We start from the raw sequence: 18,981 nt of genomic DNA, 5'->3' as shown, positions 1-18,981 counted from the left end.
TAACATCTCCTGATTCATCTGAAAATCACTTAATTCCTTGGCCATGTAATTTGTACATCTGGTAAATCACTTAATCATCATCTCTCCCTATTGCTCTCAATTCCCAGTAACTTGCCTTTCTTATACTCATCTTTTCCCCCTCTCTCCATAGATTCTTCATTTAGCTGAGAGGAGAGAAAAAAACCCCAAATGATTAGATTCTCACAAAATTTCTCTTCCTTACACTTGGACCACAGATTTGCACTTGAAAGGTCTGTTGCTTTATACTGTGGCTTCACCAGGGGCAACAATGGTTCTGCCTTGTGGCAGTAGAGTGTCATTGAGAACAGTTCTATGGTGGACGACAATGTGGTAGGGTGAAGGTAGCACGGAATTCTTTGACTAATACTTTCCAATGCCAATTTATGATTTATCCAGTAAAGTTTGCTAAAAGAACTAATTTATTTTTTAGTTTACATCCATTAATTTATTAATACAATTTCTATTTTTTGAACATTGTCTATTTTATTTTATGTTTGGTATACTGCTAAGTATGTCTGAATAGAATGCTGAAGAAGACAGACAAGGACTCTGCCCTAATAGAACTTACATTGTAGTTGGGGAGAGAGACTATAAATTAAATCGAAAAATAAGATAATTACAGAATGTGAAAACTGATATGAAAGAAAGAACCAGGTTGAAGGGATAAAGGGGCAAAACCATATTGTATGTGTTTAAGAACTGCTCTTAAGGGCACGTGGGTAGCTCAGTCAGTTAAGCATTTGCCTTGGGCTCAGGTCAGGGTCTCAGTGTCCTGGGATGGAGCCCTGCTTCCGGGCTCCCCACTCAGTGGGGAGTCTGCTTCTCCCTCTGCTCCTCCCTCTGCTCATGCACATGTACCCATGTGTATGTGCTCTCTCTTGCAAAAATAAATAAAAATCTAAAAGAAAAAAATTTTTTAAAAGAACTGCTCCTAATATAATGGTCAGGTCTCTCTGCTCTCTGATTTCCATATAACCCTACATCTATTCCATTCAGTCTTTTGCCTCAGTCCTGGACTACATAGACATATTTGGTTAGGTCTCCACCACTAATTCGGTATTCCTTTATCCTGCAACTTTTGCCTTCTCTGTAGAAACTTCTAGAACCACTCCAGTTCATATACAGCTCTTTGGAATAAAATAATATACATGCTCTTTTTTATAACTGTTTAATGCTTACGTAAATTCATCTTTGTCATGTTCTTTCATCACATCTCATTTGTCTCATCATCTTTCCATAAACTCCTCCTATCAGATACGAATTAATTCAGGGACGTTTAATACAGGTAACTCTGTGTTGTGCCAGTATATTTTCTTCTTTTGCTCCAAATTAATATTCTCATTTCTAAATACAAAGTACTTCTGCCCTGTAACTAAGAAATAAGCTTCTCCACAATAACCATAAGTTATCAGGTACCTATTATGTGGCAGGAACTGTACTCACTAATTTACATAAAACGTCTCATTTTACGCATGTAATACTCTTATGAGAGAGGCAGATCCAAGCTCAGAAAGGTTATTTTCTTGAAATATCTGTACATGCTGGATTATAGTGGAAGTGCTTAGAAAGCAGTGCTGCCTTGAGAATGAGCACTTTTTGAAGCATTTTTCAGTCTCTGCGTAAGTCAAAATTTTTTGTGCAAATCTACTTTAATTGTCAGTCAGCTATGCATGTTAATTTTTTGATGTTAATAAGCACATCTAATTTTTGATGTTAATAAGCAATGTGGTCCTAAAATGTCCAGCTGCCGTTTTTTTATATTCATAGCAATATTCTAAATGCAAAAGCAAAGACTAAATTTATAAAAGGACTTGTAATCATCACTTCTATTTTGTCATTAAATTATTTAAATTTTACTGAAGCTTTCTATTGGAATTAGAATTCATGTTACAGAAACCTCTCTCCCTAGGAACTCAACAACTAGAAAGCGAAAATTTGAAAGCTTTAGGTTTTCAGTGATAAAAGTGATTTATTGAATTATATGGCAATAATTACTCTTATAAATCCTACTATGAGATCAGTCAGCCATGTGCTGCCCTTTAAAAGAAACCCAAACTGCTGACAGATGTCTGCAAGCTATCAGGCAATAAGATTTTTATCAAATTATGCCCTTTTGTTTTTGGCTCTGAAACTGGTTGCAGAGTCACCCTTAAGAAATGTACCAGTAATATTCAACCAATAGCTGGCCTTATAATGTACTGCAGTTCTTCCTGAGAACATTGTGGGGTGAAAAAGGAATGCTTACATCTTTTTCTGTTAAGTAAGGCCAAGGAAATACGTCCTAAACATTAATTTGTTATGGGTTAGCCCAGCCATCACAATTATGTTTGTAATAAACTAGTGAAGATTAGCAATTACAGAGAGACTATGTTGGGATGTGTTGGCATTATCAATAAAGCTTCAAAGGTTTTGACTCACTTTACATTTATGTGACATAAACACTCCTTGGTGGTTTGTAATATCAGATAATTATGATCAAGTTTTTGTTTAAATGGTACCAGGAATCATACATTTATCATCTAGACCAAAGAATGATAAAGAGATGTTTACCATGTGTAAATATAAAGAGCAAAGTGTCATAATGCTAGCATATTTATTTTATGTGACATGTGGTTGGCAAACTAGTGCTGCTATGCCCATTCTTTATTACTGGTCCATAATGAGATGGGTAGAAAAAAAACTGGAAGTAAGCATTTAAATATTGGCTTTTCCTGTGCCTCTGGCCACTGACTTTCAGGTCAAAAGACATCATTGGTTCTCCTGGTTCTCAGTCCTTCAAATATGAACTAGAATTACACCATTGGCTCTCCTGGGTCTCCAGCTTTCCAGCTCACCCTGCTGATCTTGGAACTTGTCAGCCTCCATAATTGCATGAGCCTGCATATATATATATATATATATATATATATATATATATATATATATATATCAGAAAAGAGAGAGAGAATTTGTACTATAAAAAATGCATGGTAAATACCACACTTTGAATGGGAATGGCTGTATTGGGATAATGTGGCAGCTTTTATGCCAAAACCTTCAAATGTTTTAAGAGATGTACTTTTCACGTGGCTTAAACTTCAGACTCTTGCTATTGTTTCTTTATAATCTCAGATGGAACATTCTATTTATGGAGAGTTAATGAAACTTTTGGGCTTCATAAAAGTACATTTGGGGAAACAATGAGAAAACTCTACTTCTTAGAGTAAAAAAAAGTTAGGAGGTGAGAGCAGATACCACAAGGATTGACTACATGGATGAAGGGAATCCAAACAACTAGGATGGCTTTTTGAGCTAAAATGAAGGAAGAATCAAGAGCTGAACTATCCCCTCCATCCTTCTCTCTGCGTTCCTTGCTGTACAACAGGGTTCAAATCAATGAGGTATAAACATAAGCCTGTTAGGGTCTTTTTCTGGGAGAGCTATTGCTTTCTTTACTGAAGGGCTTGCTGTGCAACAGGGTTCAAGGGTTTGCTGTGCAACAGAGTTCAAGTCAATGAGGTATAAACAAAAGCCTGTTAGGGTCTTTTCCTGGGAGAGTTTTTACTTTCTTTACTGAAGGGAAAAAGGCTGCTCATGCCTCCCCTTTGCCCTCTGCTTCCTGACTTAAATAAATCTAGAACTGTAGCAACCCCCTTTAATCCAAGAGAGAAGCACCCAGAGACTTGCAGAAGTAAATGCCTTGAGATCACTGAGCCTTTGCACCAACACCTATAACTATTTGTTTCTACAATTCTTATTATAGAACAAGAATAACTCCTATTTGTTTTATACTTCTCTTCACCAAATATCCTACTATTTGTTCTTGAGTGAATCCCTTTCTGATAATAGGGTACAGTAATCTCAAGAAGAACATTTAGGTAACATACGGAGACAGAAACGGATCCACTTTTGGTCAAGCCTAAGTTCAGATAGCCACAATTGCAAAATACAGAGTATATGTTTAGTTTTTTAAACTGAGAGAAGCAAGCAGCAGGGTGATCTAGAAGTGCAAGGAAATGTTTTTAAAAGAGGAAAAAGAATAAAACTGAAGATTACCACCAATCTGCTATACTAGCAAAATACCCAAAAGTTAGAGTCATTTATTCCTCCAACAAGTATTTGAATATTTACTATATGCCAGATACTTAATTGCTATGACGTCTTATAGAGTTCTTGATAGTTTGGAATATAAGGAATATATAACTGACGATCACAGTAATAAAATTACTTAATTTTTAAGGTGTATGTTGTATTCATTTTTTCAAAAATTTTGTATAGAAGTTTGGAAGGAATCTAGATAACTGATCTAGTATTTATGTCCATGATTCTGGCACCTTCTAAAGAGATCAGTTCCTTAAAATGATTAAAATGCAAAGCAAATATGAAAATCACAGAATCCATGGGGGCACATGATTTGGTCTTAGTTCTGATATGCCACACTGTTACCTATATATCTTGTAAATCTGTATCCTTACAACTTATAAATTATGCAGAAGCTGCAAAAGATAAAAAGTAAAATGTAAAAAACAAAAACTACTAGCCTTTTGGCTCAAAGATTTATAGTCTTTTTCATCCTCATTATGAGATGCATATACCAAAGGTACATGTCTGTAATCTCATAGCAGTTACATTGAACAGAAGAAAAAATTCCAAGAAAAGCTTATTCTGTTTTAATCTTGGTTGTATAACATGCACAATCTATTTGTTAAATAGTCAATTGGTTAACTATTCATATCTATTTTAGATTACACTCTCTAAAAGGATAAAGACCATATGTGAATGTCCAGCTTACTCCCAGAAGCACTGGTATATTTACCTTAAATTAAGGAAACATTACCCATAGCCTCAAAAATATGTCTAAGAATGTGAATAAAATTCTTGAGAACCGAGATTATTATGTAATATAAATATATCTAGAATCTTCAATTTTGTTTCCCTCCCCTCTTTTGCTATAGCTTTTTTTTCTTTCCATCTCCAGCAAAATGTAGAAAAGAGAAAGAGATAAACTGTCAGCTCATTTTATTCCATGATCAATCTAGTGGAAAAGAAATAGAAGATTAAAGACCAGGAAAGTTCATAGACAACATAGGGTCTTAAATCATTGCTACACTTTCTGTTCTCAGTGAGTCTGTGTGTGTATAGGGGTATGTGTGTTGGGTGTTGGGTGGAATTCAATAGCATGTAGTTGTGATTTTAGGGGCCTTCTAAAAATATACTTCAAGTCACTGTAATGCAAGAGGCCTGGAAGTTAGAGAAGCTTTCATTCAAAACCTTGACTAGATCAGAATTATCTTTTAGGCATTCTCTATTCTTTATGTTTTAATTTAAAATTTAAATTCATTTGCTTGATTGCTGGATACTTGCCTAGACAAAAACATACAACTTTACACCTTATGAAAGTGACAGTGGCGGGAATTACAGACTTTTTGTTTTATAAAATTTAAACCTAGATGTGTGAAAAAAGGAGTCAAAGTAGAGGAAGAAAGATCAAGTATGTGGAGCTAGAACCAGGCTCTAACAATTCTTATGCCCTTTATAAAGAGTGTCTATGAGCAGAGCAGCTTTATATGCCCCACCATATGTCTCCTCACTGCGTTCATATAGTATGATTGGCAGCCATCAGAGTGAGGAAGTGAAAAAAGAGATGGCTTATAAGATAGGAAGCTAAAAAAAAAAAAAAAAAAAAAGATAGGAAGCTATGCTAAAACCTCCCTTGGGATCCCCTTGACAGAGAAAAGCACGTTATATTTTCTGCCATGTCAAATCAGAGGCCTTTATTTTGTACCATTACCTTTAGCCAAGAGGTGTGGCCTCTCTTCTCTCTCCTCATTATATCAAGTTCAGTTGACATATTTGTCAGGTTGGTGCAATGGAGAGACATGTGATATAAGTCACAAATTTAAAATATTAAAAAAATAATATTTTTCTCACTTTGGATATTCCTTTGTTACATCTATTCACATTTACTGCTTTTCCTCTTTCCCAGATGTTCTCTGTGAACCTGTTTTCTGACTATTGCTAGTTTAATGTCTTTCAAACAATACTAAGGTCATTTTTTTAATAAAATTTTTTTCTAAATTACTTGGAAAACATAAACTAATTCCAAATAAAGAAAATTAGAGAGTAATTGGACAGGTACTTGTATCTTTAATAAAACAGATAACTAAACCAATCAGGGAGGACTTGAACTGATTGAGAACACAAATTTTTAAATGAAATTCATTCAAACCCCAAAATGGATTCAGGAAGGTTTGGCTTGAGTTTAGGCAAGGCAAAGGTCAAAGGTCATTTTGCATTGGCACAATATTAGAACTTTCATATTCTTCCTGAGTTATTAATTATTCCAGAAGATTCTTTAGGTATAAGAAAAATATAATCCCTGAACCACCATGAGAGCCCCCACTCCAGACACCATGCACAATTTGTACCTAATTACAGTAACATTGGTTGGTTGGTCCAATTCTGAGGATCCGGATTTCTGTTGTGTGTGATTAGTCTTTATTACTATGGTGCATGTTCGTTTCTGAATGCTGCCTGGTTCTTAATGCATTAACTTGTCATTTAGAGGAAAGCTGAATGCTGACTTCCTAGGAAAAGTTTGTTGGAAGAACATTATAATGTATTTATAGCTTATTGAAACTCATCTTGGGAATACATGATCCCTGAATGTTGTTCCAGGGATTATAATAGGAGTACATACTAATTCTGAGTTCTGGGTAATTTTTATGATCAATTGCCCTTTTACACTGAGGTACTGCAGGCATTACTTGTTAACTCACTACAGACCACTCTGGCATCATATGAGAGAGGAAGTGTAAGACAAAAATATCCCTCTCTGCTCTGGACAAATATAAATATGCAGTGACAACTGTAGAGAATTACAAGACTTATGCAGAAATATCATATTTGCTTCATTTGTCCCTTAATATGTGTATAGACATGCAAACTTGAGCATAGACCGCTGGGCAAATTCCTAATGTCCCTCTGAATTACTCTCCAACTGCAGGCAGTGTAGGTACTGTTGTCTCTGGTGGCTTTCAAATACGCATCCTTATATTTGGTAAAACTGAAATTAGCTCATTGTGAAATGGGAGGGGTGGGGGTTTGGAGGATGCAGAACATTACATGTATTGCTTTATATACTTCCATATTATTTATCCAAGAGGATTTCCCTAAAATTGAAGGACTCTTTCTGAATAACTTAACCCAGAGTAGCCCACCTAATATCTGAACTATTCCAACACCAATTATGTACTTTCTGAAAAATAATAATAAATACCAACTTAAATTCTAGGCACATGAAACCATTTCTTTTCAGTAATAATATTCCTCATAATTTAAAATTAAGTTGAAATTGAGATATACCAGCTTAATGTGGTTGACAATTACCAGTTGGCTTACTGCTGCTGATAAACCCAGAGTCACAAGGATCTGTAAATATTTTATAATAGTTCTAGTCCATGAGAAAGCTTTCTGTAGCCATAAATCCACCCAAGCACATTTATGATGTAACTATTCTGTGATGGCTTTGTCTATTAAGTTAATTTCATTCTACCTCTTAAGTTATATAGAGCTATCTTTGTTGGTTGTATAATAACTCAGTTTAGAGGGCACAGAAAGAAGTGAAGACAAGAGAGGCCATTTTATGGAGAAAGGTAGTTTTGACATCATGGAGCAGTTCTTTGTGGAAGAGGAATTTCTCCTCTGGGAAAAGAGGTGGCTACAAACAGATGGTCTTTGCTAAGTAAAATTGACAGGTCTACAGGTAATGAGTTGCTTCTATAAAAGAGGCAGTTTTTCCACTGGGGTTTCAGCACTATGGGGCCTAATTATTCCTGACATATTGCCCATTTCATATGCTCACAATATTATGGCCAAATAGGAAAAAATAATTATACAAACTGTTAGCACAAAATTCAATGGGAACAATGCAGGCTATAAAAATGTTACTAGAGAATGGGTTCTTTTTGAATACAGGCCTGTCTGTTCTTTCTAATTTTGCAAGTGATGAAGGCCAAGTACCACTACAACAAATTCCTAGGGAAAGATGATTTTTTTTCCTTGTACCTTAACTTTTGTTTTACTAAATGTTTCTAGAAGTAAACAAGTGATTGTAGCTTAGAAATATTTTCACTGTTCAGATTCTTTGGCTGTAATGTCTTGTCCTGGACACACATATTATTTGTTTTGGTAGAAGCTTAAAAAGGTTTGCAGATAGGTTGTTAGTTTTTAAATAAATTTCATTAATCAAATGAAAACTTTATAAGTGTTCCACTGTGCAACAGACATAAGCTTTTATTTACATATTACATGTAATAAGCATGCTTCTAGAAAAAGACTTAGAAGATTATATTTCCAGAGAATGTCTCTTATTCATAAAAATCATCAGAATATTTGTGTAGGAGTGTCTAACTTCAGATACTAGGTATTAGAAATTAGAAATATAACTTTAATATTAAAAAACATGTTTGCTATAAAACAAACTTAATTTCATGTACACATGCGACATATCTATAAGATATTTTTAGGTAAGATATTTGCACTCATGAATCAGCCTCATGACTTTTCAGGTATTTAAAAGGAATGTGGACTTTAAGATCACCTCGAAAATCATTTTTTTTTTCAATTCTACTCATTCAAATAATTTCTTAATTTTATTTCTTGTTAGTTCTAGCTCTGGGATAAAACACATACATCCAGATGTTCCTTTAGCACAAGAGTGCTGAACCAGGGCCATATTATTTTTTGTTCAACCACCTGTGTATTAGCATCTGTTTCCAATTTTATATATGCATTTTTCTACATTGATTACCATTACTTTCATTATTTTACAAACTACATAATGTAGCAACCACAAGACTCTTACCTTCCAATTTTCTAGATTAGTTTTTTATAAAAATATACAGTGTTTGAAGGAATCTAGTATCTTCTGTCTAAAGAAAGATAATTTAGTCAAACAATAACTTTTTATTCTAAAAGTAGCCTTATTACATTTTATTATATTACAATAAATAACATTTAAAATAATATTTTTATGAGTAACAAAAATTAAAAGACCATTATAGAAAATTTAGAAAAGATAACCACCTATGTTTCCCCTCAGTTTCTTCTGTATGTTTGTATATGCCAATATATATGCTTAATACTTATATGCACTTAAGCATATATGTTATATATATATACATATATATATAATTGTAAGTGTATGTATTGTATATATATTTCACAAAATTGGGAGACACATATCTATATCTTGCTCTTTTTATTTAAAGTTTTTCTTGAACATTTCTCTCTGATTAGGAAATTATTACTAAGTCATAGTACATTTCTGTTTACAGGAAGAAGCTCATGGTTTTGTCAATTATTATGAGACTTCATTGTAATGTTAATTTGACAGTAGCAGAATTATCAATAGTCAATAAACCACAATACTAATATTTAGTTATGCTATAAACACATCAACACAGACTGGAAAGCAAATATAGTAACTTCTATAAGCAGCTTTTGTTGGACAAAAGACCTCCTTTGACATAATTCTTACTGGGTATCCAATGATTTGGGCTTCTGAGGTACACAAACTTCTATTTCTCCTTAGGGTAGGGTAAATGAGGAGCTCTGAGGTTGAATGGTTAATGTCTTCATGCTTTAGATTTTGCAATAATGATAATAAACTTTATAATCTAGTTATTGTATATAAACCTGGTTATTGAATGTGAATATCTTGGGCCACAGATAGTCTAGAATTCTCTCTGCTTTACCCACAGATATTTCAGTATAAAATTAACCACAAAATGGTTCCAAAAACACGTACTGGCACCTAAATAAGCCAGGGAATGTCAGAGATGTGGAATATTAGGGTGTGCAAGTATACCTTTCTCCAGGAATTTAATCCTGCAAGGGAGATCCTAGAGGAAACAAAAATTAATGCTAATGCAATTTGATAAGCAATAGAGATCTGTACAAAGTGCAAGAACACAGATAAAGAAGAAATTTATTCTGCCTGGGGGTTGGAGTTGAGGAATATCAGTGAGAGAGTGATGTTAGAAAAAAGTATGATGTGAATAGAACATTAAAGCATGAATAGGGTTTTCCAGGCAGAACAGGGGAAGGCAGGAATCCAGAGGGCAAAGATATAGAGTCCTGAGAGTGCCTGCAATCTAAAGAAATGGCTAGTAGAACAGTAGTTCCCATCAAGGATTTTAAAGAAGGGAACTGCTAGGATCAGGTCAGCCTTTTAAAAGACATTTCTAGGCTGGGCAGGGGATGTGCAGTTATTTCTCAAGCAAATAGCACTTGGTGATACTCCATATGTTAAGAAAAAATGTTAAAGAAAATTCAGTTGTTTTAAGCTTAGGCAAAGGATGATGCTCCTTTCTACCAGCAATAGGATATATGTGTCTAACAGGACATTAACTTCATATCCCTTGACAAGAAAGATTGTTCTGATTTTTATATAAATGTAATAAGCTAACATACTCAGAGTTGCCATTAACAGAGTATCATTCCAAACATTAACCTTGAAATGAGACCTTAATTAATTTTCTAATAATTGTCTCATATTTATGAGCATTCCTGGAATTAGGGTTTAGCCCTAATTATAGACAAATAAGAGATAGTCCACAAATAGAAATTCAAAGAAACAAATAACTGGGCATAAAATTCTAACTCCAGCAATTGGCTAATAATGTCTAGAAAAATACCCTTTTAACATCAAAGAAAAAAATTTTTTGTAAATAGTTCTTAGAAAAACAGACATATATATAAGCATATACACATACGATAAGAGTGCCTCATGGGAGAGTATGCCAACCCAGGAAGCTTTCAAAAAAAATTGACATCTATTGTACTTCTATTGTTATATCAGACACTTGAAGAAAGAGCCAGAGGAAGACTGTCTTATTGAGCTCCCAACTGTACATTCTTCAGAGTCAAAGGAAAAGGAAAAGAATCTTTTTGTTAGCTTACCTTCTAAAATCTACAAAATTATAGGGTTATTGCCTTTTCTTTGTGCATAGACAGAGCAGTCATTTGCGGAAATAAACCTTTGAAAGACAATTTAGTAGCCTACTTGGAGAATTACAACTGTAGGGTAGAGTGGACTGATTAGAGGGATATATTAAGATCCACTTGAAGGATTTTTTTCATTGTAATTTTTACAATCCCCATAGGTCTATCCTGTAATTCTTAAACTTTGTCTTCATTTTTAGAGATAACTATCTATAGTAATTCTAACCCTAGTAATACTCTTCTTTTTTTTTAAATGAACAACTTCCTATCCTAGAGTATCTTAACATTTATATATTTAGATATTGTTCATTTGGATCTATTTAATCCCATAGTTCTTTGGTAGGGAGTGGGGGTAAATGTCATATTTTAGTACACTGTCATAAAAAATCCTTTAATGAACCTGTGTATAATCTGGAGGCACCCTAGAAACACAGGTTAAAAAATGTATTTCTTAGTGAAATACAAATGAGTATATTCTAATATCTCTTTGGCTAATTGTAACTATATTTACAAACAGTGATAATCTTTTTTATTATGAAATATTCCAAGGAAATAATAACACTTAAAATGATGAAGACTTTAACTCTCATTGCTGTTTCCCCCTACTCCCCAGTTAGTTTCCGTTGGTTGCAACTCATGAATTCCCAAACCCAAACACCCCTGCCCTGCCTCACTTGTCAGGAAATGTGCTCACCTGCACATTTATCCAAAGAACAACTTAATTTCTGAGAGTTCATAATTTTATCTAAGGTTGTTGAACTCTAACAAAAAGGGAGAAGGATTTTGTAACTGGTAGATTATGAAATCTCTTATTAGATTTTGACATTGATTTATCAGTTATTTCTCTTTGCTGTTTAGATCAGAAACTGTTACTTTCCTTTGAATTTATGGAACTAAAAGTAATCTGAAACATTCCTTTTTTTAAAGGTATAAATATTGTTTAATCTTCCTATCTTTTATTATCCTTTCATCTGACAATGCCTGTATGTTGTCTTGGCTTTGGGAATTTTCCTATCTCCCATTGAATATAATCTTGGAGAACTATTAATCAAAGCACCCCACTCTCTGCTAGCCACATGGAGGGAAAGAAATGCTCTTTCTCTCAAAGATTCTCTCTGAATCTTGACTGAATCAACATCTGGGCTGAGAGTGGCTGGAACCATCTTATCTTGTTGACAGAACTCCAAGGACCATGTCCATTAATCTAGCTCCAATGATCTCTGTAGCTTCTCTGATTCCAGTATTTTCTCAGGCCTGTCTATTCAAACTTCCTTTTGGAATCTGCAAACTACATCATGTTCTTCTAATCTACTCCTTCTTAAACTAAATTAGGAGAGTCAGTTTCCATTGATTGCAAAAATAGTAACTGACACAGTTCAATGGCAACTGTTGGTTCTCCAACAGATTTAGAACCTCTTCCACAGAGTAGAGCTATTAGTGGAAAATGGCTCTATGTCAGAAATACAGTTCTCAGTTTCCCTTGTATGTAGACAGGGACATGAAACTAGTTCTGGCTAGCTGAATGAAGTAAACATTTATTGAAGGCCTTTGGCCTTGTAGTAGAAAAGATTTATTTTATATGTCTGTAATGATGAATAAGAAGCATGCTTTTCTTTTATTTTTTCCTTCTCTCGTCTACCGGTTAGATGTTGATACACAGAGTGACCTTGGAAACTACATGATAGGGATCCCTGGGGAGCTCAGCTGTTGAGTATCTGCCTTTGGCTCAGGGCGTGATCCTGGAGTGCCAGGATAGAGTTCTGCCTTGGGCTCCCTGCGCAGAGCCTGCTTCTCCCTCTATCTGTGTCTCTGCCTCTCTCTGCACCCCCCTACCCCCGCCGTGTCTCTCATGAATAAATAAATAAAATCCTTAAAAAAAAAAAAAGAAACTACATGATAAAAATGGAAGAGCCTTTGCCAGCCTGGGCCATGGCCACATGGAATAGAGCCCTCCTTACATTGGATTGATGGGAGTGACAAGTCAACATTTTTGTGTTAAGCCACTGATTTTTGGATTGATTTTTTTTTCGTGTGCTATCATTATACTGATACCTGCAAGTAACATTAACTGAACTTTTCAAAATTAATTTTTCACTTATAATATTGACTGATCTCAAGGAAGTTTAGTAACATTCGATACACTGGTATCAATTGCAAGTCATTATCTTTAAGCCTGATTCTTTAGTCATTTACGGAACTGCTGAATCTATGGGACAAAATAAAATCTTTTTACAACATAGGAATAGAGATAATTTGCTGATACACTTTGCTAATACAAGGAGCCAAATATGTCCTTTAAAAGTGGAGCTAAGGTGCTAAAAAATATGCTCAAATTTAAATTTTATAACAGTTTAATGAGTGCTTTTCAGAACTCATTTGAAAAACTTGCAAAAAAGCACTGATAATGACTAGGGTCAAAGACCCTCAAGAAATATTTTCCGTGTAGTTATTAATCAACAAATGTTTATTGAAATGCTAGTATCTATAAGGCCAATTTCTAAAAACAAAACAACAAACTCAGCAAAGTCGAATAAAGGAACAAAATACATTTTGTAAATTAGGTACAAGTATACTGAAAAAGGAGAAGTTTGACATTCTAAGCACCCAGAAACAACTTATTACAATGTAAAGGAGGCTGTAATTGGTCTTTCAGGTTTTTACCATCATGGAAGTTGTAATGATCTTGGAGAAATCTCATTGATTCGAGTTTACAGGACTAAGAAGTCACAAAATATTGGGGTTCTGTGAGGTGTTCTTGAAGATAAAAGCAGAATTACCAAAAACAAAACAAAAGCAGAATTACAATGTCTGGATCCTAGACATCTTTCAGGAAATCCCATACCCGTCCTTATTTTTCTGTCCTACTGTCAAATGAAAGCCTGCCCAGGATCTTGGATGATGCTATTATGACTGGAATTATGAAGTTCTAAGGATGAAGGACCTTAGGTAATTCCTAAGGTCCTGGAGAAATGGATAGAATTACATTACTTGTCCTTTCCCCATGAATTGGCTCTTAGAATTTGCACAGGGAGATTATCTCAAGTGCAAAGGCAGTAAGACCAAAGAGAGTACAGCAACATGTCATGTAATCAAATTCACTGTTTTAAACCACAGGATATAATCATGAGCTTATAACATGCCACTTCTATTTCACACATCCAATTGACCTGAAATTGATCAATACTTGTGATATTCTGAAGACAGGCAGTCTGAATAGCATAAATAAAACGTTTATTTGATGATAACCCTGTTTCCTAAATCACAGGTTTTTATTACCTTCTCTGAATGAAAATAAGATTCCTATTTTATGTATGTATAACAGAGCAAGGAACACACAAGGCAACAGAAACTTGTTAAGCTGTTGAACTTCAAGGGATGCTTTCAAAAAGCAAAGGATATGATGACCTTCAAAAAGATTTTAGTATCTAACTGATTGTCTGCAGGAGCAAGCTAATCAGTAGGGGAAGCTCCTGTATTTAAGTCAGACACTGGATAGAACTGCAGGACTGGAAAAATATATATATATATTTACACACGCATACCCTCTCCTACAGAAGACTTTTTTTTTTTTTTTTTTTTTTAGTGACAGAAAAGTCATTTGAATTGAGATTTTTGCTAGTTGAACCTGTCTGAAACGACAATAATATAATGCAGTCATCTGGAATAAAACATTATTTATGTGGCTTCAAATTCTAGCAAAGTGTAGCATTTTTAAATCAAACGAAGTTATCTCTGATGGAACTCACACAGAAGAGACAGGTCACTGTCCAGCTAAGTCCTACGAGGTGAGCAGACCTCCAAGTAGTTCACTCATTTATTTTTCACTGTTTGCTAGCAGAAGTCATGCCATTTCCCTTCCTTTTATGCCCAGGATAATTAACTTGCTCATCACCAAGTTGGCTGCCTTAATAATACAATCCTGGCTCTAACCCCTTTAAGGATATTTTCCAGGCAAATGATACCAAATTTAACTTTGCAGGTTCAGACAAAATTAGCAAGTCAGTGTAACAAGGCTCCCAATCATTTTAGAGAACTTTTAATGTTGCATATATGTCTTTGAGAAGAGAATATTTAATATTATACTATCTACTAGACAAAAGCAGTTTTTATTCAATAGCTGTCCATCTTCCTGTACTCAGGGGAAAGCAGCATTTCTCTCCAAAAAATGAAGAGAATATCAATGGGGCTAATCTCTTCAAAGTGCTTAGAGCTCAAAGCAATTGCCTGCAGTTGTATAGAGTCCCCACCCTCATTATCTCAGCAAAAGGAAAATGACCAAAATGTAAAATACTGCCTGGCTTTTGAGACAGAAATGCTCAAAAGTAAGTTAAAATAAACATTTACCGACTCACTTCTGAGCTAAACTCTTTGGAACTCAATTTACTTCTTTAGGATTAAAAGAGTCAGATTATGAACCCATTCTTTCTTGATACAAAAGGAGATAAAGTGGACCAAAATTATACTATATTGTCTGCATCAAAAAATAGATCGATTTACATCTCAGATACTGTTATAGTCCAAGAAATAATGACTTTTACAATATAATCAGACATGCCCAAGGATTATTAAATTATGAGTTACGTGATACTGTTTTTTTTTCTATGCATCTATTTCATATGACAATTTACTCAAGGTTCTAACATACAAAAAAATAGATGTTTCTGGAAACCACTAACAGAAAAAATTGGAACACATCTTACAAAACCAAGATTATTTAGTTTTAAAGTGACGTAAAATGCTTAATTGTGGTATGCCAAAGGCTTAATCATTCTGGTGAAGTAGCTGCATGTGGTGTAACAACACTTAGGCTCAGGCTGACTTGTCACAGTTTCCCACAATTCTGATTTCCCAACAGCAGCAACACACCATTTGGAAATGCTGGTTAACTGAGTCTATACCTACCTGGGGGACTTGTTTTTGACCTGAGAACAAAGGCAATTCCCCCAGCATAACCTTCGTCAGACAAACTCCTGCACACAAGCCACAGAGTAAATAGTAAGAGGCCAATTAAGCTACCACTCACAGTATAAACTTGATACAACGGATTACCAGCATGAGGGAAGATGATTATGCATCTTGAGATGCTATAGACGCTGGGCCTGAGAGATCTGCTAGATCAGTATTTTCCAAACTGCAGCTTGAAACCAATAATCAGGTTATAAAAAGTAAGGTAGTAAAATATTTTTAAAAATGATAATGTATATTATTTATAAAATGATAAATAAATAATATATATTACATTTGTGTTTACGTGTGTGTATACAAGGCTTGTGAAATAAAATGAGTTTTCTACTGTGCCTTGTCTTTATTCTAGCCACTAGACCACCAAGGAGGTCTGTGGGTGGTCTAGAATAAAGTTCTAAAGCCTCTGCTTTAGCTCAAATTCTTTCTGAGGCTTTGATTTTCCCTTTGTAATCCAAAGCAATGTTCTTCTAGTCTCCCCCAGAATTCCAGGAGTAGATCCTCTCTGTCTCCCGAGTTACTTTCATGTTGCTCTTGTTAGAGTCATTCTATGGTCTAGTTTCTTTCCTTTCCCCTTGCCTCCCTTCCCTCCCCCACACACTGGCAGCTTTGTGAGCAAGGGGAAGCTGAGGCCAGGGTCCAGATATAAAAGTGATTGGCCCCTTTGTAGGGCCTCATAATGAGATTTGCACATGACCCAATCCTGACCCAAAAGACATGAGGGAAGTCTACTTGGGACTTTAAGACACAGCGTTCTCTCTTCTGGGAGCCACAGAAGAGTCTCATCACTTCCCTTGGTTGTTTTCTTCTTGTGATATGATCTATGGAGATGTAAGAGTCATCTTCCTGCCAACACTGAGAGTGGCAGGACGGAGGGACAGAAAGAATCTGATTCCTTGGAAGCACCTTTGTTTTGCTCAATCACCCAAATCTGCAGTCAGTCCCACCTGTGGACTTTCTCTTCTGTGGGATAATAAGGTTCCTTACTGACAGTTCCACTTGGGGTTTCTCATACTTATAGTCAAAGGCATCTTAACTAACATATTAGTCAACAAACAAAAATAATGAAGAACCCTTAGAAACACAGCATTAATTAAATGGTACTTAAATTACCTAATATTAAAACATAAACACCATTAACATAGTGTACAACTAGCAAACTAATTGAAAGAAAAATTAATGGAGTGGAGTATATAGTCTACTAACTTAGACCACATATAAAGTTTATTATATACTACATAGTATATATAGTAGAGAAAGCATCACAAACACTGTCATATTTCACCTACATGCTGCAGGAAATATGCTCGAGATTGCATTTTGTCACATATACCCAACTCATCAGCCTATTCTATTGACTCTATTTTCAAATATATCATGGAGTTTTAACAGTTTCTCAGTTGTCATCTAGGTCCACTGGCATAAACAGGGTGTGGAGGGGTAATTGGAACTGTTTGCCTTTTGAGGGACAAGCAATTAATCACTGATGTTTAGAATTGCTGTTTAAGTATGGTGATAATAAAAAGCAGACAGACCATCTTTATGATGGTTTTATTATCTTTATTCTCTGCAGAAAATGCACCCTATTGCTCTCTGTAAGCCTCACTGCCTTGCTCCAAACTGCATTTAATTCTGTGTCATAACAGGAACATCCTCAGTGTTCCTCTGCTTCCACTCCTGCCCTAGATAGAGTGTTTGTCTATAATAGTTGCCAGCTATTTTTTGTTTGTTGTTTTGTTCCAATGAAAATCAAGGCCCATTACTTCAGTGTTTAAAACAGTCCAGTCTTTATGCCATAGTCAAATAAAATTCAGCCTCTTTATCGTGGTCTAGGGGGAGCTTCATAACCTAGCTCCTGCGTGTCTCTCATGTTATTTCATGCCAATCTCTGCCTTATTCATTCTACTCTAGTCACATGCATATCTTTAATCTTATTGTAACTCAAGGTCTGCCCTTGGAACCCTCTTCCCAAAATGGTTTTTCCCAAGACTTGTGTGTGACTTACATCCTCAATTCATGAAGGTTGCTCTTTTTCAGAGGTTTTTCCCGAATATCTTACTGAAATATCAACTCCCCTCACCCATTCACTCCATACACTTAGCACAGCTTTATTTCTCTTTTACCACTTATGCATGTCTGTATTGTGTGTGTGTGTCATGCATGTGTGTGTGTGTGAAAGAGAGAGACAGAGACAGACAAAGGCTTTTCTTCTTCTCTCATTAGAATGTAAACATGGGAGGATAGAGACATAAGCCTTTTCACCATATTGATATGGATTATCTTGTTAATGCTCACAAAAAACATAACAGGCACTCTTTTGTTATCCTCATTTTACAGAGAGAAATTTAGGCATAAGAAAGATTAAGGAACGTGCCCAAGGTTAGAGAACTAATAAGTGATAGAATATGGATTCAAAACCAATCACTGTCACTCTGGAGGCTGCTGTTCTTAACTGCTCTACTGCCTCTGTATATAATAAAAATGAAAAAGGCCCAATGTAAAGTGTAAAGGACTGTATTATTAGAACACTGTAGGACATGAGGTTAGATGTGAGAGATCATTAGGATATAAATATAAAATGTAAAACACTATATACATATTACTTTTTATTTAGTAATAGTAATTTACATTATACATATAATTAGATATAGTAATTTTACATGGTTTCATAAGAAATATAAAATATTTTAACTGATTTGTGTGATGTCATATGATTAATTACATACATAATTATTACATAAGAGAAAAACAAATGGTTTGTTTATGTAATAATTTCTGTATTGCTTTTTTGAAAATATCAGCAATAATCACATAAAACATTTAGAATGACAAAAAATACACATTTTAAAAAATAATGCTGCCTGTGGGCATAGTAAAAGGAATATAAATATTATTGTGATTGAGAGCATCAGTAAAGTATCTTTTCCTTTCCCACTCCAATTTGGAACTGCCTGAGGAGTAGATCCAAGAATTATAGGGACGGAAATCGAAGTATAACCTTTATGTGATAAA

At 34.8% G+C, this 18,981-nt stretch overlaps 1 protein-coding gene and 1 long non-coding RNA gene across 11 annotated transcripts in view; one reads left to right on the top strand and one right to left on the bottom strand.

The window, feature by feature from the left end:
• Positions 1 to 18,981, bottom strand: part of SPAG16 (sperm associated antigen 16) — a 916,366-nt gene that overhangs the window by 197,670 nt on the left and 699,715 nt on the right. The window contains exon 17 of one of the 9 annotated variants that reach the window (XM_049106788.1): positions 2,861 to 2,898. The exons of the other annotated variants lie outside the window; for them this stretch is intronic. Within the exon in view, the coding sequence (XP_048962745.1) occupies positions 2,876 to 2,898 (23 nt within the window). The 3' untranslated portion in view covers positions 2,861 to 2,875. Of the gene's footprint in view, positions 1 to 2,860; positions 2,899 to 18,981 lie in introns of those variants that run through there. 9 annotated transcript variants of the gene reach the window in all.
• LOC112656655 (uncharacterized) overlaps positions 1 to 18,981 on the top strand; it is a 189,055-nt gene that overhangs the window by 40,365 nt on the left and 129,709 nt on the right. The window lies entirely within an intron of this gene.

The sequence above is a fragment of the Canis lupus genome, chromosome 37 (genome assembly GCF_003254725.2).
Source record: "Canis lupus dingo isolate Sandy chromosome 37, ASM325472v2, whole genome shotgun sequence".
In the NCBI taxonomy this organism is placed as follows: Eukaryota; Metazoa; Chordata; class Mammalia; order Carnivora; family Canidae; genus Canis; species Canis lupus.
Note: the sequence above shows the minus strand (reverse complement) of the source record. Positions and strands in the feature narration are given on the sequence as shown.